This window comes from Panthera leo, chromosome A3 (assembly GCF_018350215.1).
Source record: "Panthera leo isolate Ple1 chromosome A3, P.leo_Ple1_pat1.1, whole genome shotgun sequence".
Lineage (NCBI taxonomy): Eukaryota > Metazoa > Chordata > Mammalia > Carnivora > Felidae > Panthera > Panthera leo.
Genome location: NC_056681.1, coordinates 28,144,134 through 28,168,544, shown reverse-complemented (window position 1 = coordinate 28,168,544; position 24,411 = coordinate 28,144,134). Strand labels below are relative to the sequence as shown.

The 24,411-nt window shown below is 44.7% G+C and overlaps 1 protein-coding gene across 3 annotated transcripts in view; it reads right to left on the bottom strand.

Annotated features, from left to right (window-relative positions):
• Window positions 1-765: 765 nt before the first annotated feature.
• Window positions 766-24,411, bottom strand: part of PSMF1 (proteasome inhibitor subunit 1) — a 46,638-nt gene continuing 22,992 nt past the window's right edge. For 2 of the 3 annotated variants that reach the window (XM_042931372.1, XM_042931373.1), the window contains exons 5-8: window positions 23,563-23,748; window positions 3,025-3,078; window positions 1,724-1,882; window positions 766-1,193 (exon numbers count right to left, since the gene is read on the bottom strand). In XM_042931372.1, the coding sequence (XP_042787306.1) occupies window positions 1,142-1,193; window positions 1,724-1,882; window positions 3,025-3,078; window positions 23,563-23,748 (451 nt within the window). In that variant the 3' untranslated portion in view covers window positions 766-1,141. Of the gene's footprint in view, window positions 1,194-1,723; window positions 1,883-2,385; window positions 2,486-3,024; window positions 3,079-23,562; window positions 23,749-24,411 lie in introns of those variants that run through there. The other variant, XR_006200506.1, reaches the window with a different exon arrangement.

Below are 24,411 nucleotides of genomic sequence, written 5' to 3'. Positions count from 1 at the left end.
CGTGTCTGTCAGGCCTCGGGCTGAAAAGAATCCGGAGAACACCAGAGGTCAGGTGGGCCTGGACAGAGGACACAGGCTTCTGGAGGCTGGGGCTCCCTGGGGGTGAAAGGCCCTCCTGGGTTGTTTCCTGCTTCACTGGCTCCTCCATCCACCCCAGCCACTGGCTTCCAGAGGCTGGGCTCCCTGCTCCTACGGGGGTTCAATACCACACTCAGATGGAGCCCGTGCTCCTGTGCTTTTCTTGCGTGGGCCCCAAGGGACACGGAGTTACCCTGTAGGTAAGCACCACACAAAGCGTCAAAAATTCATTCTTTTCCTTTGCCCAGTTCCGAGAGGTGGCCACACACAGAGGCAGGCATCAGAATGTTGTAGAGTAGGAAGGGCACCTCCTAGGGCAGCAGGAAAGCCCTGGGAAGGGAGAGCCCTGCTTAGGGTCAACTCGGTAAGTTAGTGGCAAAAATGAGATCAGCCTTCAGGTCTGTGCGGGCAAGCAGAACTGGAGGATTCTGCCCTTCTCCGCATGACGCAGTCTCTCTGCAATGTGCCTGCCCCTGTGAAAGTCTTCCTTGTGGCCTATGCGGCCTATGGGGCTTTCTAGTCTCTCATTTTCGTCTGTGTAGCCACACTGCAAAAGCAATTTATGAAGGGAAGGTGCCTGAGAAGCAAGAACAGGCCCTGGGTAGGAAAAGAGTCATTTGGCCCCAGAAAGATTTCAACTCTAAAGTCTCAGAAATGGAAGGAGCTGCGCAGAAAAGAAGAGTGGGAGCCTGGCAACATGATTTTTGTATTGACATTTGGTTCTTATAATAACATCCAAAATGCGTTCTGTTCTTATAGTGCTGCAGCTGCGACTGCATCGGGCCGAGGGTATATGTTGCCGAAGTGTCCCTTGAGAAGTGTGCGGGAGCTGGTGGTGAGAGAGACACACAGACTGCTCTTTGGGACCTATATGCAGCTGGGTGGAGAGCTGCAGCAGGTGTCTTGGCTCTGACAGGGGGTGGGGAGGCAATCCCAGCCAGCCTGCAAACACATGGGCAGAGTCCCTCGCCCCCAGACCGCAAGAACACGGCTGCTGACGGGGCCAGCGGCGGCAGCTCCAGGAGAGTGGAGGGAAGGCTGGGATGTTACATTCTTGAGGCCTTCACAGGTACATATCATCGTAGCCCGGTGGGGGGAGATGGTCTGGGTTAGGTCTGGAATGGAAAGAGGGGCTGGTGAGTTGGGAGTGATGGCGGGGTCAGGGGCGCACAGGCAGACGGGGCCTGAGCAGAGGGAGCCTGCCCTCCAGAACAACGTGGTGCTCTGTGGGGTTGAAATGCACATGCTCTACAGCCATGATCCTGACTCTCCCACCCTGGGTAAGTTAATTCATCTTCCAGGGTCTTGACTTCTGCATCTATGCAATATGCACAGTAATATGTACCCCTAAGTGTTGCTATTAGAATCCAGCGTCCTGACACGGACTTAAACTTCAGTGAGTATGAGCAGCTCCTCCTCTGAGTGCTCCCCGAGGGGGCTGGAGGAAGGGAAGCACCGAGGGCTGGGGAGCTCTGGGGAGGCCTCAAGCATGGGGCCCGGAGGAGGCTCCACTCCCTCGGCAGTGGGGGATGACGGAGCCAGTGGTGACTCCGCACCTAGAGTCAGACTGCTTGCTCCCGCAACGCTGAGCTGAGCTGAGCTGCCATCAGGCCCTATTTCTCAGCGGGCCTGAGTGAGTACCTACCCAGACGGGCTGGTCCCAATGGGTCCAAAGGGGTCAAAGCGTGCTCCTGGGGGCACAGCGCCTGGAGGAAGACGGTTTGGGAGGCCCGAGGATGGGTCAATGAGTGCTCTCGGGAAGCCAGATCTCAGGGGATCCACGATCATGCCACCTCTCCGACACCTGAGGCAAGAAGAAAAGGTGGGTAAGCAGGTGGGGCGAGGAGCTGCTGGAGAAGAGGCGAAGGAGGTGAGTGGACTAAAAATGCCTGGGATACGTACTCTGGAGAGCTCAAGCAGACACTGATGGACGGTTGCCCGGGAGTCAGCAGGAAGTGGGCAAGAATAGGAACACCAAGAGCACACCTTTCCCGGCATGTACGGCCTGCCCTTTCAGCTTTCCAGGCTGCCCAAACCCACAAAACTGAGATCCCTGCCATGTTCTACATCCAAGGGGGACAACTTGATCAAGAACAGGTGCCAGAACTTGCCAAGGTCAACGGAGAACCATCATAAGGTTCTGTAGGGCACTATTTTAGGTCTAAGGACTAGTAATGGCATTGGGACAATTCCGGATGATGGCTTTCTTGCAGTTTCCTGAGAGCGCCTCAGGGTGATCTAGGACTGCACGTGGACTGCCCAAATCTGGCTCCTGATAGCATCTGTCCCTCAAGGAGTTCCACGCACCTGACCTCCTGTGCTCAAAGCAGGATGTGTGAGCTGATGTTCCCCAAACTTTGCGGCCACTGTTCAAGCTTAACTTCAGGCTCATGCGATTTCCCACTGTCTAAAAATGAGGTGCTCAAGTTGGGGTCGCTTTGCAGCACAGGTTGAAATCTACCCGGAAGCATTCAGAGAAGACAGGGCCTGGCTAGGCTGTAGTGACTTTGTTGGGTGCACGACAGAAACCACACACACAGTCTACTGGGGATCAGAGACTCCCCTGAGCAAGTGAGGTGACTGCTGAGGAGCCCTGAGCTGCCCTTCAGTCTGTCGCCCACCATGTGCTCTTCAGCCTGCACCTGAGAAACCCTTCCATCCAAGGGAGGCTGCTGTCCTCCGCCAGGGCCAGCGGGGTCAGCTAATGACAGGGGAGTTGTCTGCTGGCTTGCTCGGCGCCTCCCCCACCCCGCCAGCAGAGCTCTCCCTCACTGCTGCAGGCACGGCAGAGCGGAACAGCGGCGGTGACTTCTCAGCCGCTCAGCCCCAGCAGCCTCCTTCACCCCAAAGCAAGGCTGACGAAAAGCTCTAAGATTAGAAGGTGAGCTGAGCCTGAAAAGTCACAAGAGTAAGTTGTGTTGCTGCCCCCTCCCTGGCAGGACTCACCCAAAGGGGTCCAGATCCTCTCCCCCGACAGCAAACGGGCCCAGGGGATCACACCTGAAACAAACAAGGGACAATTACCACAAGTCCCATAGCAGCCGGGCGCCTGGGCTCCCGGGGGCTTGAACCCAATGCCCGTGGGGGCACAAATGCACTCCCAGGTATGGAGGACAGGGGAAATCCCCGCACGAGACCATAACACGAGGGATATTTCAAAGTGGTCTTTGGCACAGACTAATATATTACAAGGGCAATATTGAAAAGAGTTGAACACAAAGCTAAAAACAAGGAGACCTCGATACTGCAGAAAATAGACATACTGACAGTGGTTAGTAACCTCAAGATAAATTTTATTTTATTTACACTTTTCTCAAGTTTCTAAACTTTGTATCACGAACCAAGAACTTTCAGATTAGAAAATATCGTAAAAACAAAACCCAAACTCCAAGACTAAGACTTAAAAGCTTCCAGGGATGAAATAAGATGGGTGTCCACACTCAGCCAGAACAGTATGGCCTCTCCACGACATTTCGATCCCACAGACACCGTGTATCTGTTCATGCGCTGCCCACTGGAGGGCCACAAACCACTGTAACCTCTAAGATTTTTTTCACCTCTACACCAAGAACCCACTTTTGTTCTCACTGGGAATGCATGACCTAGGAGCATAAATGAGAGCATCCTTTCTGGAAAGCAATTCTGTACTGTCTAATATATACAAAACACCTGTGTCTTTCACAAGTCTTAAGGTATCTTTATACTCTTTGATCCAATAGTTCTTTATCTAGGCATTTATCTTAAACAATACATAATTCAAATTAAAATATCACCATAAAGACTTTAATCAAGGTAATTGGAATTGGCTTAAGTAGGGACCAGTTAGGCACTTTATGGTGGATCCCTAAATGCAGTTGTGGAGACAATGTTCTCAGAGGTTTCAAAATGATATGAAAAGGGGAGCCTTGGGTGGCTCAGTCGGTTAAGTGTCTGACTTCAGCTCAGGTCATATCTCACGGTTTATGGGTTTGAGCCCCTCATCAGGCTTGCAGCTGTCAGCGCAGAGCCCGCTTTGGATCCTCTGTCCCCCTCTCTCTCTGCTCTCTCTCCCTCAAAAATAAACAAACGTTTAAAATAAAACGTTTACAATAAAATAAATAAAATAAAATAAAATAAAATAAAATAAAATAAAATAAAATAAAATGATGTGAAAAAATGCTTATGCTCTAGTGCTAACTGTGGGGGGGAAAAAGAGATAGCCTAGGAATAGCCCAGGGAATCAACTGTGAAAAATGTGTGCGGGGGCGTGTATGTCTAAATAAAAATTGAAAGGAGCACAGAGTGACAGTTACTCCTGGGATGATTTTCTTTATGCTTTTCTGGTTTCTTCCTATAAAACAAAAATACTTAAAATTTGCAAAAGTGTGCTTTGGAACCTGCTTGGAGACCTAGCAAGCAATACAAACCTTGCAGTTCTGGAGGGGGTGGGGGTTCCTGCCAGACCTCAGGCGAGCCTTGTAAATAGCAGCTAATATACACTTACAGGTAAGAAGCCATTAATTAAAGAACTGGGAAAAAATCCAAAAGGAGATGCTTCTTCAGTCAGTTCTACCTATTATGCTGGAAAGGATACTGTGATTTAGGTGGATGTGGCTAGGTTTCCAAGGGAAGGAATTTTTCCTGATGTAGATGACTGTTCCCAAGTCCTAGTTCAAATTTGCTGGTGGCTTCTGTTAACATCATGCCACACTGTGGATGGACAGGAGTGCTGGAGAGCACCGAGTGTATCTCCATGAAATGGTCCACTACAGGTCAGCAAACAGAAGGGGCTTCTAATGGCCATAAAAATGCCTAGGAGAACAGCACCTTATAGCTCCTGAAACACATAGCCTTTTCTCCTTTTCTCTCCTGGGCCACAGAGCACGGGACGGGGCAGGGAGAAGGAACAGAGAAGAGAAACTGGAAAAGGCAGCTGCCAGGCCCGTGGCAACCATTTGTGTACTTGAAATTGTCACAGCCTATCTCTTGACTCAACACTTACCACAATCTTGCCGCAACACATGCACGCACACTTCTGTGAATTTATTATGCACATGCTCAGAACCCATTTTAAAATAGTCTCAGTCCTGGGTCCCCTGGGTGGCTCAGTTGGTTAAGTGACTGACTCTTGATTTCAGCTGAGGTCATGATCCCAGAGTTGTGGGATTGAGCCGTATGTTGGGCTCCATGCTAGGCGTGGAGCCTGCTTAAGATGTTCTCTCCCCCTCTCTCTGCCCCTCCTCTGCTTGCACTCTTTCTCTCTCTTAAACATTAAAAAAAAAAAAAAAAAAAAAAAATTAGTCTCAGTCCAGCAAGTCCCCCTGGCTATAATTTCTTCTTGACCGTTCTTTTGAGGGGAATGCCTCAAAAAAAAAAAAAAAAAAAAAAAAAAAGTCTCAGTCCAGAATATGTTGAATGAGGCTACAGGGATTAAAATAAAGCTGACTTTTGTATAAGGTCTCTGAAATCAAGCCCCTCCTTCAACTGGTAATCAGCTCCACATGACCATATGATCCTGGCTCCAACGGGGGCCCCCCTAAGGGATTTGAAGGTGATCCCAAACACACACGATTTCCTCCTTCTGTGCTCCCCTCTCCTCTTAGATAAAAACGACACCCACTCCTCTCTTGGGCACACAAATCCCGCTGACACCACTCTAACAGCTACACGGTCTGGTGATGTGGAAAGGCCTCGGGACTGGAGGTCAGAAGACGGGCCCTGTGCTCTGGGTGGAGGATGATCTAGGTGGTTGGCAGGGGTCTGTCACAAACCTCTGCACCTGAGTCTTTTAAGAAGACTGAAGTCTAGGGGCGCCTGGGTGGCTCAGTCGGTTGAGCGTCCGACTTCGGCTCAGGTCACGATCTCGCGGTCCGTGAGTTCGAGCCCTGCGTCGGGCTCTGGAGCCTGCTTCCGATTCTGTGTCTCCCTCTCTCTTTGCCCCTCCCCTGTTCATGCTCTGTCTCTCTCTGTCTCAAAAATAAATAAACGTAAAAAAAAAAAAAAAAATTAAAAAAAAAAAAAAAAGAAATTTAGAAGACTGAAGTCTAAGAAGTAACACTCACAGGGCCTGCTGTTGACAATGACACAGCCGCAGCAGGCTCAGACAGACATGCTGCCAGGCAAGGCCTGGAAGAAGTGGGTAACAGCCACCACTGCTATTTACCAAGAGCCTGCCCTGTACTAATTTAGTTTAAAAAAAACTAATTTTGAAAATGTAATCTTCTCAACAGGTAATGCATCTACCCGTTTCAAAATTCAAGACTGATAAAAGACCCACAGGTCCATAATCTTAGGCTAGATGTGTTCTGGAATTCAGAATTCTTCAGGTTTAGAAAGGTCAGATGGGTGTACCTAACTTACATTGTGTAACACTCCCAAGCAGCACCCGGGCTGTAACAAATACCCTAATGTTTCTGCAAAACGAATGCCTATTCATATGTAAGTGGGATAAATGAATGTATGAGGAGCTTCATGCCACTTCAGGACAGGGTTTGGCACCAATCTTATGGGAGAGGAAGGGGGAGGGGGGGAGAGGAAGGGAGAGGAAGGGGGAGAGAAAGGGGGAGAGGAAGGGAGAGGGAGGGAGGGGGAGGGAGGGAAGGACGGAGAGAGAGGGAGAGAGAGGGGAAAGAGAGGGAGAGGGAGAGGGAGAGGGAGAGGGAGAGGGAGAGGGAGAGGGAGAGGGAGAGGGAGAGGGAGAGGGAGAGAGAATATATCTCAAGGTCCATGCTCAGCGCAGAGTCCAACATGGGACTCAATCCCACTCGATCCCTGGGATCATGATCTGAGCCGAAATCAAGAGCTGGACGCTCAACGGACTGAGCCACCCAGGTGCCCCTCAGAGCTCCTTTGATATCAGAATTGTACATAAAAGATTGTGGGCCCACAAAAGCAAAAATTCTCCCTTTCACCCTTGTTCCCCAGCCTACCAGGTCTTCCTACAGACAACTAAGATACCAGCTTCTTGTATGTCCTTCCAAAAATACTATGCATAGAGAGCAAATATGTATCTCTCCTTTTTTAACAGCTGGATGCACTGAGCGCCTTATATACATTATCATATTTCACCTTTGCAGCAGCCCTCTGAGTACGTATGATTTTTATTCTTATTTTACAGATGAGGAAACAGGCTCAGAAGCAAGGTTTCTTAAACAAAGCCACATAGGTAGTAAGTGGCCAATACAGTATTCATCCTGGGTCTGCCCAACATCAAAACCCATCCATGCTCAAACTGATGTGTTGAGACCATTTACATTTAGTGTGATTTTATGTGATAGGTTTAGATTTATAGCTACTACCATTTATTATTCGTTTTCCAAATGTTCCCTCTGTTTTTCATTCCTCTGTTTCCTCTTTTTATTCAATTTTAGTGTTTTTTACTCGATCTCAGAGTCTTTTCCAAGTGGTTGCTTGAGGGATCAAATATACAGACTGAACCTCTTCAGTCTACTTTGAAACAGTATTTTACCATTTCAAGTAGGAGGCAGAGACCGTAGAAGGCATATACAGGTCCATTCATTCTCCTCTATGTTACAGTTGCTCCCTATTATACTGACATAAAGTGAAATGTGTAATTTTTGCTTTCAACTGTAAAACACATTTTAGAGAATTCAAGAGAACAGTTCTATTTACCTAGACATTTACCATTTCTATTGCTCTTCCTGCATTCCTGACGTTCCAAGTTTCCATCTGGTCTCATTTCCCTTCTGTCTGAAGAACTTCCTTTAGCAATTCCTTTTGAGAAGAGCTGTTGACTGTGAATTCTTAGTTTCCTTTCACTAAGAGCTCTTAATATCCTTCAGAAATAAAGTGAAATATTTGCTGGATACAGAATTCTGGGTTGACAATTCTTTTTTCTCCATACTTTGAGAACATCTGTCTACCTCTTCCTGGTCTCCATGATTTCTAATGAGAAATCCACAATTGTTCACGTTCTTATTCTTCTATAGGCCAGTCACTGTTTTTCCCTAGCTGCTTTCATGATTTTTTTTTTCTTCATTTTTAGTTCTTGGCAGCTAGATTATATGTCTGCACATGGACTTTCTTGGGTTTATCCATTTAGGGTTTGCTGAGCTTTTTCAATTTGTGGGTTTTTTGCCCAAAATGTCTTTTGCCAAATCTGGGGAGTTTTCAGCCCTTATTTTCTTGGGATAATTTTTCTGTACTGTCCTCTTTCTCCTCTTTTAAGACTCTGATTGCCCCTATGTTAGACCTTTTATAACTGTCCCACAAATCCCTGAAGCTTTATTTTTCAATCTGTGTTCAGACAAGATAATTTCTACTGCTCGGTCTTCAAGTTTATTCTTTCTTCTGTTATTTCCATTCTGATATGCCTTCATCCAGTGAGCTTATTTTGATTATTTTACTTTTCAATTCTAAAATTTCCATTTGGTTCTTCTTCATACCTGCTATTTCTTTGCTGAGACCTGCTGCTCTATTCAGTTCAGGACAGTCTGCCCTCACTTCTTGCAGTATTTTTATAATAGCTGCTTTCTGTCTTTGTCAGATAATCCCAACATCTGTGTCACCTCGGTGCTGGCACCTGTTACCTTTTTGTGAGTTGTGTGAGTTGAAGTTTTCTTGGTTCTTTGTATGCCCAGTAATTTAGAATTGTATCCTGGAGGCTCTGAAGAATCCTGATATTTCTGTTTTAGCAGGCAATCAACATAGCTGGCTTCAGGATCCAAGTTCTGGTTTCAATGTCAGTTGTTTTCAAAGCCTTTGCAGTGCTGTCCAGTGCTGTACCACGTATGTGCTGCCAAGCATTGTTTGGACCACCCAGTTCTACTCAAACTGTAATGTGCAGATGCATCAGTGGGGGATCTGGCTAAGGGCAGTTTTCTTTTCTTTTTTTTTTTTTTTTTAAATATACTTTATTGTCAAGTTAGCTAACATACAGCATATACAGTGTACTCTTGGTTTCGGGAGTAGATTCCCGTGATTCATCACTGACATACAACACCCAATGTTCATCCCAGCAAGTGCCCTCCTCAATGCCCATCACCCATTTTCCCCTCTCTCGTGCTCCCCCATCAACCCTCAGTTTGTTCTCTGTATTTAAGAGCGTCTTATGGTTTGCCTCCCTCTCTGTTTGAAACTATTCTTTTCCCTTCCCTTCCCCCATGGTCTTCTGTTAAGTTTCTTAAATTCCACATATGAGTGAAAACATATGATATCTGTCTTTCTCTGACTGACTTCTTTCACTCAGCATAATACTCGCCAGTTCCATCCACGTTGTTGCAAATGGCAAGATTTCATTCTTTCTCATTGTCAAGTAGTATTCCATTGTATATATAAACACATCTTTATCATTCATCAGTGGGTGGGCATTTAGGCTCTTTCCATAATTTGGCTATTGTTGAAAGTGCTGCTATAAACACTGGGGTACATGTGCCCCTATGAATCAGCACTCCTGTACCTTTTGGATGAATTCCTAGTAGTGCTATTACTGGGTCGTAGAGCAGTTCTATTTTTAATTTTTTGAGGAACCTCCACGTTGTTTTCTGGAGTGGCTGCACCAGCTTGCATTCCCACCAGCAGTGCAAGAAAAGGGCAGGTTTTAATCCAGAAGATCACGAGTGGGACTTGAGATTCTGTATGTTTCACAAGCTGAGTGAAACGTGACTGGACTTTGCTAGTCTGGGGAACACCAATGACTAAGACTGCCAGGGTACAAGTTCAGCTGGAAAATTCTGGTAGCCTAGGATTATTTACTCTGTTCTGCTAAGCGTAGAAATTTAGGACTGGGGACATGGAGATGCTGAGGACAGTAGACAAGAGTGTGCGTGCATATACACGTATGGCAGCAGTTACAGTGCTCTGAGCAAGCAGAGCACTAAACCTTCTCTTTTCCCCCTGCTGAGGATATCCTGTGAGTTCAAAGGTGAACTGGGAATGGAGGATGGGTGGGAAGTATCGCATTTGGGCTAGGAAGACAAATATTTTTAGAAGAAAAAAAGAAACAGATATGCATAAATTTAAAAATTGTAAGAAAGATATCACCATAATCTAACATGATTCTTTTTGCTAGTCTTTTCTAGTCTATTTTCATAAGCATGCTTTTATAAAATTATAATGCTATCATTTTAGATCCCACTGTTTTCCTCCACTTATGTCCTGTATTTCCCAAGTTGTCTGTCTTTGCTATTGACATTTTTAATGACCAAGTAATAATCACTCAAGTGAAGCAAATTTTTAACATTTACTTGACCTTCTATGGTATGTATTGGTATTGCTTCTGGTAGGTGTAACTATAAATGATGATGTAATTGGTGACTTTTGTGCACATGTTTTTTTTCTGTCAGAAATCAGTTAACTGGGGGGGCGCCCGGGGGCTCACTTGGTTAAGCATTCTACTCTTGATTTCCGTTCAGGTCGTGAGCTCACGGTTCACTAACAGCGCGGAGCCTGCTTGGGATTCTCTCTTTCCCTCTCTCTCTGCCCCTCCCCCACTCCTGCATGCGCGCTCTCAAAAAATAATAAACTTAAAAAAAAAGAAAGAAATCGGTAAATGTTACCCTCTGCCTGTCCTACCACTGTATGATGGGGACAACCTGCTTCTCTGATCAACAGACAGGAGTTGTGCTCAGAAGCCTCAACTGCACCTGACTTGGAGGATTCAGAAGGTGAGATTGGAGTTCTGCAAGCTGATGAAATTCAGGTAAGATTTTACACTCAGCTGATGTAGTCATGGGTACACGTTACCCCGAAGGTGATGGGGAGGGGAGGGGAAATGTATTTTGCATTTGGGAAGCCAGACGGTAGGCTATGGTAGGTAACATTTCTAGAAATGGCCCCCTCTCAATATTCCACACTGTCTAATCCCCAGAACCTGTGATATGATGACAAATCACTCCTGCGATTGTTTTAGGTAATACTGCACAGTTGACTTCAAAAAGGGGAGATTATATGAATGGGCTAATCTACTTACATGGGCCCTAAAAAGCAGAAAACTTTCTCTAGCTGGCAGCAGAAGAGAAGGTGGAAGGGGAGAGTCAAAACATGAGAAGGACTTGACATACTATCGCTGGCTTTGAAGACGGAGGGGGCCGTGTGAGAAGAGACGTAGGGAATCTTAAGGGGCTGAGAGGCCCTCAGCCCACAGCCAATGAGGAATGGGGAGCTCAAGTCCTACAAAAACAAGGAACTAAATTTGGGTTCAGTTAGCTCACAAATGTTACGGGGGTGATGCTTTTCTAAACATTTTAAAAGAAAAAGGAGACCAACTCCAGCAACATGGCAAGGATAGGGACACAGCATCAAAATACCGTGGGAATGCCAACGAATACAATTGTTTGGTTCTACTTCCAGCGACAGATGCTAAGGAAACATTCAGAGATGTGCTCTAAGTTTCAAAGTATGTTCACTGAGGTGTTAGCTATGGTAGCCCCAAGTTAGGGATGACTTAGGCTAAGAAACACAAAAGCCTTGCATCATCCTGGATCTGTCTCTCCTTCATTAAACCAACCCATCAGCAAGTCCTATCAGGTATACTTCCAAACATACCCCAGATCATCTGCCTCGTCTCTGCCACCATTCACCCCCCCACCACCGTTGTTTGTTCCCTGGGTGCCCATGTCAGCTCCTGGCGCCATCTTCCTGTTTCTGCTCTTGGACCTTCATACTCCATTCTCCACAAAGGAGCCAGAGTGATTCAAAAATAAAACATAAACAGTATGAAGTCCCTCCCAGGGATCCCTACTGCTTTTGATCTTGCCCCCAAGACTCCGCATGCCCTGGCCTTTGCTCACCCCCACAGTGTCATCACCGATCTCTCTATTCTCCACCCCCAAGTTTACTGAGTTCCAACCACACCACTTTCTCTTTATTCTCGGAACAATCCAAAACGATCATTTCTTTTGAAACGATTGCTGATACATGTGTTACAAGGAGGAAATACTAGGCGTGCCTGGGTGGCTCAGTCAGTCGGGCATCCAACTTCGGCTCGGGTCATGATCTCACGGTCTGTGAGTTCGAGCCCTGCGTCGGGCTCTGTGCTCACAGCTCGGCCTGCTTCGGATTCTGTGTTTCCCCCTCTCTCTGCCACTCCCCTGCTCATGCTCAGTCTCTATCTCTCAATAATGAATAAACATTAAAAAAAATTAAAAAAAAAAAAAGGAGGAAATACTAAAGGCTGAATCTTGCTCCAATGTTTATGAGCTATGTTGGTTTGGCTAAGTTAATTAACCTCTCTGTGCCTCAGTTTTCTTTTCTATAAAATGGGAATAGAAGCATCTATCTCATTCTCATTAGGAGGATTAAGAGATTATATTTTACACTTAATGTAACTGCTTGGCACACAGTAAAGACTTGCTAAATATTAACCACGTTAGTTGTCAGAACCTAACCGGGATTCCTCCACAGAAAAAAGTCAGTGGTTCATGGGGTCCCAACCAGACTGCTTTCTGTCCCAAATGTTTTGATGGTTCCCATTACCCAGGATCAAATCTAGCTCCTTAGCACATGGGGCCCCTTGTGATGTGGTCCTCACATTCACCTACTCTCCTTTCACATGCCAGTACAAATATAATGCCCTCACTCCCTCCCTTGCCCCAACATACACACGCATGAGATGATTTCAGAGCCTCATTTAAACCCACTGTCCCCTCAGCCATACATGCCAATTACTTTCAATATCACAGAATTTTTATTAGTCCTATAGAATTTAGCTCATCAGGCATTATCTCTGTGAAGCCTTTCCTTCTATCTTGTACCACTCAATCCTTCAGAATATTATTCAGAATAATCACCCTTCTCTGTGCTTTAGCAGACCTCAGAAAATACTTGTCATTGTTTTTAAAGGACTTATGATCTGGAATGAACAGGGCAATCAGTGGGGGATCAACTGTGAACTCCTTCAAGGCTGGGTCCACACCTCATCATGTATTCCCAGTGTCCAGTACAGTGCCTGACACATAAGCAACACTTAAACGACTTACTTGGGAACGAGAAATCGTAAGAAGGCAAAAGCAAAGGCTTTAGAGTTAGACCCACGTTCAAATTCTGGCTTCACCATCTAATGGCTGTGTGACTTGGGGTAGGTCGTGAAATCCCCACACCTTAGCTTTCTCTCCTGTAAAGTACGACAACAGTATTTCTCGAGGTTGTTGTAGGTATCACACGAGGATGTTTACAAGAGTGTAACACCTGGTACATAATAAAAAGTTCAAGAGGTGGTATCCAATATTCTATTATTATATCACAACTGCTTTTTACTGGTTGTGATCAAATTACTTATACACGAACCTCAGTCTCCTTACTTGTAAAATGAGGAGAGCCCTTGCCCATCTCATGGGGTTGAGAGAATAAAATACGCGCATATGGATGAAACGCCTAGCTTGTGGCTTACGATAATTGGCACTCAACAAGCAGTGACTGAATAATTATTATTGAACTAGCTTTGCCATACATGAGAAAGACAAAGAGATCAAGATTATTTGCCTCTAAGAGGAAAGACAATTTTAAGAATACGGAATAACAGGGGCGCCGCCTGGGTGGCTCAGTCGATTAAGCACCTGACTCTTGATTTCAGCTCAGGTCATCATCTCATAGTGGGTAAGTTTGAGCCCTGCATTGGGATTCTCTCTCCCTCTTTCTCTGCCCCTCTCCTGCTTGTGCTCTCTCTCTCTCAAACTAAATATGTACACACACACACACAAAAAAAGGAAATAGTTTCATGACGAGTAGAAATTGAAAATTTAATTATTACTGTGACATAGGTAGAGGATAAATCGTTTTGGAATATGGTGCTGTACCAACTGGATTCAATATAGTAAGACATCAATCTATCTTGTACCACACATAAAATTAATTTCAAATGGGTTATAGATCTAAATATAAAAGGTAAAACAACAGAGCTCCTAGAAAAAATATCTGAGAAATCTTCCATGACTGTGGGGTAGGGCAAAGATTTCTCAAACGTCAAAAAGAACACCAAACATAAAGGGAAAGCACTGATAAGCTAGATTACATAAAAATTAAGAATATTTTAATTTAAAAAACACCGCTGATAGAGTGCAAAGGCAAACCACAGAGGGAAAATATTTGCAATACATGTATCTGACCAAGGACTTAAATCCAGAATATACAAACAATGCCTACAAATCATAAAAAGATAAGACAACCGAATATAAAAATGGGTAAGAGATCTGAAAGACTCTTCAACAAAAGGGAATATCTAAAAGGGCTTGTAAACATTTTAAAAAAAGAAAAAGAAAGGATTCAAAATGTTCTCCAGAGAACTCTAGGGGTCCCTGAAACTCTTTCATTTCAGGGGGTCCATGAGATCAAAGCTATTTCATCTTAGAAGCTATTTGCTTTCTTCACCGTGTTGACATTTGCACTGATGGTACAAAAGCAGCGGTGAGAGAAATCACTGATTCCTTAGCATGAATCAAAGCAGGGACACTAAACTAGCAGTCGGGTGTACCCTCCCTCACCAGTCACTTGCTGCATAACTCTCGTGTCACTTTAGAATGTCCTTGATGAAGCAGTAAAAAATTACCCAGTGTTCTAAAATTCCCATCTTTGAATACACCTCTTCTTGGTATTCTTTGTGACGAAATGGGAAACAGGCATAGAGCACTTCTGCATAAAGAAGTACAATGGCACTTACCAATACTTTCACAGTTAAGTTGCTAGCTCAACTAGCCATTTTTTCATGGAAAACCATTTTAACTTGAAAGAATGACTGACAGACAAACCATGATTATTCAGACTTGGGCTACATAGTAGACATTTTCTCAAAACAATGCGGGCCTGTTACTACAAGACAAACAACTGACACTGTTGCCAATGATAAAACTGAAGCTTTTGGGTGAAAATTAACGATTTGAAAATTTGTACTCATCAGTAGCTTGACGGCTTCCCAGTCCTGATGGTGATGAGAATAGTAATATTGATGAATGGGACTTTTTTGCTACTGGATAATGAGTCAGCATTTAGCGGATCTGCATTAACTCAGTGAACCAATATTTTCCAAATGATCGATACATGATCTTCCAATATCATACATGGGTAAAAGATCCACCCAAAGGACATGACAGACCAGTGGATTTTTAAGTAATAATGTACAAGAATGTACCTTCGCTGTTAGGTATTCAGATTCCACACTACAATTAACCCTTCAAGAAACTATCACTTGTCCAGTTTTGGTGTAATGCAAATAAGAATATCCACAATTATTTGAAAACATTATTAAGCCAGTCTTCTCTTTTCTTATAACTATTAGGGTAAGGCTCAACAAAAACATTACCGCCTGCAGACTAAATGCAGAAGCAGAAGTGAGAACCTAGTTATCTTCCATACCTAATGATAAACAGGTCTGCAGCAAAGTGAAACAAATCATTCTTCTCGTGCAATTTCTGTGTTTGGGGGAAAATAGTATTTTTGTAAAAATGTGTTATTTGTGTTAATATACAATGGGTTTATTATTGTTTTTTAAAAACTTTTTAATTTTTTATATTTAAGAGAGAGAGAGAGATAGTGACACAGAATCCAAAGCAGGCTCCAGGCTCTGAGATGTCAGTCAGCACAGAGCCCGACGTGGGGCTCGAACCCATGAGATCATGACCCAAGCCGAAGTTGGATGCTCAACTGACTGAGCCACCTAGGCGTCCATTGTTATTTTTTAAGTGAATGAATAAATATGTATTTGTAAAATTTCAGTTGTAATTTCTAATATGGTAAATATTGATTGATAAATAAGAACTCTTTAATAATTCAGAATTTAATAATTCTTTCTCAATAATTCAGAGTTCAAGAGGGTTTCTGAGACTAAAAAATGTTGAGCTCTGCCAGCATTGAAAATATAACTCAATGAAGTAAAAGGAAAAAACTCTATGCAGATGCACAGAACTTTACTATTTAAGATGAAAAACTGAACATGCTTAAAATACTCCATGGAGGTTAGGCAAGACTACAGCATATCAGCAAAATAAAATATCAGATACTAAAAAAGAGATGTTTGGCACTTTAGTAAACAGATTATGAAACTTTAAAAAGGAAATGCACGACACAAAATATCAGAAACATTAAAAATATGCAAAGACACAGACTGGGACTGAAAATGAATTTTGAAAGACAAGAGCTTTAGATCTGAGGATTTATTTTTAGTGAAGCCAGATAAGCATAGGAAAAACTGGTTTTTCAAAACAGCGAGTAGGATCTGGGGCATACGGTCTGACTGAGGACAGATGGGGCAAAGGGAAATGGGTTAGAATTGTAAGACAACAACAACAAAAGTTAGGCTTAGATACACACACACACGCACACACACACACACACAACCCTTCCCTTACAGATGGGCTGTTTTCAGTAACTCTTCCCTAGAGATGTCAGGAGTAGGACAGACCCTACTTTCTGCTATTGAGTCTCCATCACAAGGGAATGTCCTCGCCACGTACATCCCTGGCCTAGAAGCAGCCAGCACCAAACTGGCAGACTCAGCATCCTTTGACAAGCGCTAGCTACACGTCCCCACACACTCAAATCTCCTTCCACGCTAGGACAGACACCCTATTTTGGTTTGGTTTAGAAGTTTCCAGGGATGGGACAGACTTAGATGGGGGTGTGGAAGGCAAGCAGTGAGACACAGGACTGTGTCCTGTGGGAAGGGGGCAGAGGCTGCCATTTCCTGCTCAGAGCAGGAGCTGCGCTGTTCACTGATGGGCTAATTAACACCCCGCAGCAGCCAGATGGGAGGCTCCGGGGCTCTTTCAGGCCTTCCTGCCCTAAGGCCCCACCCCCAAATCCAGCATCTGAGGGAAAAACAAAAAGGTGAAAGTGTGAGTGCTGGTTGCCCGGCAACCTGGAGTCGACGGGGGCTCAACGAAGGAATCGGTGTCATTACAGACATCTGTGCTGATAGAGGAAGGGGGCTGGTGAGGAGCGGAGGCAGAGGGGGGTGCGTGGCCGGCAAAAAGCCTCCCTAAACACTCCACCTCCTCTCCAACCATCTCACCCAGTTCAGTGTGCTAGTCCTGGGAGACAGGTTTGCTTGAGAAAGACCTAATGGAGGGAGGGCAAGGCGATGGGTTTTCCTCCATACTCAGTGTGCGCTGACTACACTGAATTTGTACAAACTGATTACGTACACTGAAACCGAAGGGTGTAGTGGGGAAAGCAGAAGCAGAGTTAGACCCACCTCCAAGGCCTCTGCTCCTGCCTGCCATTTAATACTCTCTCCTTGACATGGGGGGTGGGTGGGGGGGTGGAAAAAGTGGCAGGCGCTAAGAGTGGTATGCAGGAACAATGAGGGTCAGCCTTCTGCCCTGTCACCTCCACCCCCATCGCACCTGACTCTAATCACTTCCGAACCTTCCAGGGCTCTGCACAGGACAAGCCTTCATGCTGGAACACCTTCCTACCCTCCTCATTCTTTAGGAACCTGCCTTAGGGGAAGCCTTCCCTGAACACCAAGAGTGGTTCCGGCTCCTCTACCTATGTGCTCCCTAGCACCCTGTCCCTCCCTGTGATGACAGCAGGCGCAGATGGCATCACTGGTCTTCGTGAAGCACCTGGGGCTAGATCTAGAGCTTCCCACCTAGTGAGCTCAAGAAATACCGGAATTGAAGAACCTAAGTGGCCCCTCAGCATCTAAAGTTTTAAATACTTCTTAATTAAAAACATTTTTTAAAACATTTACTTATTTGAGACAGAGCATGAGCAGGGGAGGGGCAGAGAGAGGGAGACACAGAATCTGGGGCAAGCTCTAGGCTCTGAGCTGTCAGCACAGAGTCCGACGCAGGGCTCGAACCCACGAACCATGAAATCATGACCTGAGCCAAAATCAGATGCTTAACTGACTAAGCCACCCAGGCACCCCTAAAGGTAAAAATTTTACAAATTTCTTTTAAATGTTTAGTTTTTGAAAGAGACAGAAAGACAGACAGAACGTAAGCAGGGGAGGGGCAGAGAGACGGAGAATCCGAAGCCAGCTCCAGGCTCTGAGCTGTCAGCACAGAGCCCAACGCAGGGCTCGAACACGCGAGCTGCAAGATCATGACCTGAGCCAAAGTCAGATGCTTAACTGACGGAGCCACCTAGGCACGCTGTAAATTTTTAAATACCTTTTATCTTTAAATAATTAAAGAGTCACAGGAAGTTGGAAAAATAGTGCGGAGGAATCCTGGGTACCTTCACCCAGTTTTCTCCAAGTTATACCACCACAAAGCTCCCTCATGCTACCTCCCCTGCCTTTCTAATCATACCCAACAGCCTGCCTCAGCCCCCATTCCTAATCTCTGGCAACCACTAATCTGTTTAGAATGTCTAGAATACTATCATTTCGAAAATGTTCTATAAATGGAATCATACAGTGTGTGACCTTTTGGAATTTTTTTTTTCACCCAGCACAATGCCCCTGAGCTCCATCCTAAATATTTTGTGCATCAACAGTTCGCTCCTTTATATTGCAGATAGTATTCCACGAGCAGTGCCACAGGGTGCTTAACCACTCACCAACGGAGGGACATTTGGGCTGTTTCTGTTTTTGGCTATTACAAACAAAGCTGCTATGAACATCTGCGTACAGGCTTTTGTGTGGGCATAATTTTTGGTCCTCTAAGATAAACACCCAGGAATGCGATTCCTAGATCTTACTAGTGTTTGTTTAGTTCTTAAAGAAACTGCCAAACAATGTTCTCGAGTGGCCGTACCATTTTACATTCCCACCAGCAATGCAGAAGAGATTCAGTTTCTCTGCACCCTCGCCAGCATTTGGTATCACTGCTATTTCTAATTTTAGCTATTCTAGGTGTGAAGGATCATGTTGTTTAATTTGCATTTCCCTAGTGGCTAATGATGGCGAACACCTTTTCATGTGCTATCTGCCATCTATCTGTTTATCCTTCTCAGTGTGGTATGTTTTCATATCCTCGTCCCATTTTCTAATTGGACGGTTTTTTAACCTGTCGAGTCTTGAGTGTTCTGGATCCTTAGAGATAGGACTGCTCTGTCACATGTGTGGTTTGCAAACATTTTCCCCCAGCCTGTAGTTTACGTTCTCATTAACAGGGTCTTTCCCAGAGCAAAAGTTTTTAATGTTGATGAAGTCCAATTTGTCGATTTCTTTCTGTTACAGACTATGCTTTTAGTGCCCTAAGAACTCTTCAACAAGCCCCAGATCCTAAAGATTTTCTCCTGTGCGTTCTTCTAAAAGTGTTGTAGTATTAAGCTTCACATTTAAATCTGTGATCCAATTGGAATTACCAGCTCACATTCATTCTGAGCCCTGAGCTGGTATCGTTGCTGAACACTATTATTATGATTATGATTAGGTAGATTCTGTAGGATTTTTCCATGTAGACTATCATGTCATCTGCAAATATAAACTGTTTTATTTCTTCCCGTCTTATCTGCATCCCTTTTAATTCTTAATGTGGTGGCAAAACTTTCAGTACTATGCTGAGTAAGAGTGGTGAGACAGGGTCTCTCTGCCTTGTTTCTAAGGGGGAAAGCACTTGGCAGCTAATTTTATTTTTTATTTTATATTTTATCTTATTTTATTTATTTATTCATTCATTCATTCATTCATTTGTTTTTGAGACAGAGAGAGAGCACAAGCAGGGGAGGAGCAGAGAGAGAGGGAGACACAGAATCCAAAGCAGGCTCCAGGTTCTGAGCTGTCAGCACAGAGCCCAACGCGGGGCTCCAACCCACAGACCATGAGATCATGACCTGAGCCAAAGTTGGACGCTTAAATGACGGAGCCACCCAAGCACCCCCGTTAAATTTATTAAGTATTTTTTCTTTGGGGGGCTATTATAAATGGGATTTCCTTAATTTTCAGATTTTTCATTGCTAATATACAGAAATACAACTGATTTTGTTTTTTGACTGTGTATCCTGTCACACTGCTGAACTTGCTTATTTTAAAAGTGTTTTTAGGGGTGCCTGGGTGGCTCAGACGGTTAAGCATCCAACTCTTGATTTCAGCTCAGGTCACGATCTCACAGTCCTGAGAGCGAGCTCTGTGCTAGGCATGGAAACTGCTTAGGATTCTCTCTCTCCCTCTGCCCCTCCCCCACTCGCTTGTACACTTTCTCTCAAAAAAAAGTTTTTTAGACAATTCCTTAGAATTTTCTATATATGAGATCTCATGTCATTGGCAAACAAAGTTTGCTTCACCTCTTCCTTTTTAATCTAGATACTTTTTCTTTTTATCGAGTGACTGTCCTGGCTAGAATCTCAAATATGATGTTATATAAAAGTAACAAGGGTATAAAAGTAACAAGAGTAGACATTCTTGTCTTGTTCCTAATCTTAGGGGAAAAGCATGCAATCTTTCTCCATTAAGTAATATGTTAGCCGTGGGCTTTTTGCAGATGCCATTTATTGAGTTAAGAAACTCCTTCAATTGCTCAATGCTTTTATCATGAAAGGCTGTTGGATTTTGTCAAATGCTTTTTTCTGTCTATTGAGATGAACATGTGGTTTTTAGCCTTTGTTCTATTAATATGGTATATTACACGAACTTATTTTCATATGTTAAACCAACCATTTCTGGGATAAATTTCATTTGGTCACGGTATATAATCCTCCTTTTATGTTGCTAGATTTGTTTTGCTGGTATTTTGTGGTGGATTTTAAAATCTATATTCAAAAGGGATACTGGTTTGTAGTTTTCTTGTGGTCTTTGGTTTTGGTATCAGGGCCTCACAGAATTAGTTTGTCTGAATCAAGATCCAAACAAGGTCCAACACTGTATTTAGTTAATATAACTCTTTTAGTAACAGCCTCACTCTCCCTTTTCCATGCTATTCATTTATTTGACAATTTTTTATCTTGTAAAAAATTTTCATGTTCCAGTTTGGGCTGCAACACACGTATCCTCATGTGTCTGGCCTGTTTAACTTGTTCTTCTATCCATCATGCTTCAATTAAACTGGGAGTTGGATCCGGGTACAGGCTGCGATGCACTTACTACCGCATCCCATTAGAAGACACTTCATGTCTGGCTATCCCACTTTTAGTGTTAAGACTCATCTACGGGCTCAGGTGCCCCCAGCCTGATCTATTCATTGTAAAGTTCCCCATCAACCTTTTACTGAGGGTTTTAGCAAACACTGACCATTTGTGCCTACGTACATTATTTCAGGAGAAGTTGCAACATGGTGATTTTGGATTCCTTCAGTTCTTCCAAGGCTAGGAAATTTTATCTTCACAATTGTAAATTCGAGGTCTGACTCCCAGTTAGAATGGGGGAGCCTCCAGGTGCTGTTGCGGAAGCCTTGGGAGAATTTCTGTTTGCCGTAGTGGTTGGAGGGGCCTTATGGTACTTAAGGCAGACTGCGCATTCTACATAACGAATTCTACATTGTAAGAATCACCTGCATCCCACACAACTTTTGAAAGTCTTGTTACAAATCACCGGAGTCTGAGACCATTTTATATAGGAGACACTGTCCATCTACTATTCTGTTTGCCATTCTCCTAAGAGCTGTGCAGCATTTCAGAAAAATCATGTAGCAGCAATAGTTTGTAATAGCAATACAGCAATACAGTCTGAGTTTTGCTACAACGCATCTGTATATGTCAGCTTCTGTTACTGTCAAATTCAAGATAACTCTACACACAAGTGCAAATGTCTGACGACATTTTCCACTGTAATGGTGTTCAGGCATCTACATGATCAAATATACATTACCTTATTATTAATTACTTTCTTTTTGCTTCTCATTTATATTACAGTTAGAACTTTATACTGATTCCTTTTGAAGTATGCATTCAGTTAGATTAGCTATGAATTTTTTTATTTTAGAATCTTTTTTTTAAGTTTATTTTTGAAAGAGAGAGAGAGAGAGAGCGAGAGAGCGAGCACTCATGAGCAGGGAAGGGGCAGAGAGAGAGGGAGAGAGAACCCCAAGTAGGCTCTGCACTGTCAGCACAGAGCCCGATGCAGGGCTTGAACTCACGAACTAAGAGATCATGACCTGAACTGAAAGCAAGAGTCGGATGCTTAACCGCATGCCCCGAGAATCTTTTTTTTTTTTTTTTTTAATTTATTTGGAGAGAGAGGGAAAGAGAGAGAGAGAGAGAGAACGAGCAGGGGAGTGGCAGAGAGGAGAAACAGAATCCCAAGCAGGCTCCACGATGTCAGGGCAGAGCTCAACATGGAGCTCAAACCCACAAACCGTTGAGATCATGACCTGAGCCAAGAGTAAGAGTCGGATGCTTAACCAACTGAGCTGCCCAGGTGCCATTTTTACCTATGAATTTCAGTTCAAGAGAAGTAAAGGAGATTTCACAGAATATTTGTTTGAAATGGGCAGTGAGTCTGAGAGAGCTGAGAATTACTACCTACTTAAGTTGTAAAAATTCCTGCTCTCTCTGCCCTTGATTGTTGTCCAGGGCTTGTTCTGAAATCTTGTCACTGTTTTCTGGGAGCATCACAGACAGAGCACTGCACTGGGATGGTATCTGAGCCGTAGCCCTGGCCCTGCCTCTTTATTAGTGGCTGGTGACCTTAGGCAGGCCATCTTATCTCTGTTCCTATCTATAAAATAAGGAGGTTAGATCAGACAAGCTGCCAAACCCTTCAACTACTTTTTATTATTCACCCTTCCCCAGGATTTCCGAAGAGTGCCTAAGGGATGTGCCAATTGTTACTTACCCTAACGATTCACTTTCCCAGTTTTTAATTAATGAAAGACATAGAACTGCAAAATAGGATAAAATATCAATGGCAGTTAACACTTACTGAGTGCTTACTATGGGCTCCACAGTGAACTCCCCAACCCCCCATTACTACTACACTGTGGACTCTAAATTGGCAAGTGCTGTCTCAGCCAAGAGACTAAGGTCTCCCCTGGTTCCTGTCTCCTTCCTCAGAGCACAAGTCTCCTTTTTTTTTTTTTTTTTAAGTTTATTTATTTTTGAGAGAGAGAGAGAGAGAGAGAGAGGTATCTTGAGGCAGACTGTGAGCAGGGGAGGGGCAGAGAGAGAGGGAGACACAGAATCCAAAGCAGGCTCCAGGCTTCGAGCTGTCAGCACAGAGTCTGACAAGGGGCCCAAACCCATGAACCGTGAGATCATGACCTGAGCTGAAGTTGGACACTTAACCGAGTCACCCAGGTGCCCAACAAGTCTGTCCTAAATGCTGCCACCCTAACCTGCTGAGATCTTGGATGTGACATGCTCATACCCCATGCCATTTTGGAAAACTTCTGAAGTTGTCAAAGAGGTTTAGGCAACTACAATGGATGAAATGAAACAAGCAAGACACTGGGCTTACATCCCCTCTGGGCAAGTACTTCTGCATCCCTACATTCCCTGAAACGCCTGGCCCAGGTCACTGCAGCCTGGAGAACCTGAGGAGTTAGGGTGACTAGGAGCAGTACAAGAAGTCACCGCTCCATTGACGTCTCCACTTTCTTTCTCCATCCACCAAGACTCTGACAATTTGTTGAAGATGCATGGAGGGCAGAGAGGGAGTCAGGTGGCAGGAGGGTTAATGGCCAGAGCCCTGCAGAAGCACGCGCTGCCCGATGGGGGCTCTGTACTTACCAGGGAGGCTGCCGGCTCGTGTGTGGGTGCTGTGGCTGAATCCGAAGGGGGTCCACCTCTCTGGCAGTGGCAGGGGGAAACTCCCGGTGGGGACTGCTCACACTAGCCTTGTCCCAGTGCTCATGGATAGGTGTGATGATCCCAGACACGATGCGAGACCGAAGTTCCTCGCTGTTCTTGTAGGTCCTGCAGGAAGGAGACGAGCTATCAGCTGCTTGCACCTGGCCGGCAACCCCACACACACTATTCTGGCAGCGGCGACGTCGGCGGCAATGGCGGCCCCGACGGCTCTTAGCTTTGCGCTTGGACTGTTTATAAGGGGGGGAATGGGCCGCCCGGCGGACCTGTGTGAGGGGGGCAACAGCCCGGTGTTGTTTCCGAGGTTTGGGCCTAAGCTTCTCAGGCATCTGAGTTGCCCCTCCTCGTTTACCACCCCATTAGAAAGGTGAGGGTGTAAGGGCGCAGGGCCTGGACTGGCTACTCCTCTTTACCTGCCCAACCCCACCCTCAGCCTCATTGTGTGTTCATCATGTGTCATGGGAAGGGTCACGGACGACCAAGCCTCCTCGGGGAGTATGAACCAGGCTCCTGGTCCAGGTAGGGAGGGCTCTGAGGGCTCAAGGTCCAGTCCTGTCATTAACTCAGGGGTTCTTGGAAGACTGCTCTGGGTCTCTTTTCTCTGCCTGTGATAGACAAGAATTGTAAGTTGTAGCTGAGGTGCTGAGGCAGACAGAGGTAGTGACAAGTGGGCAGTGCTCCAGAGTTTCTAAAAATTCGATGTTTTAAAATGAGCCATATCCTGGATCAAAAAACAAATCTTACAAACTTTAAAAAACTAAAGTCATAAAG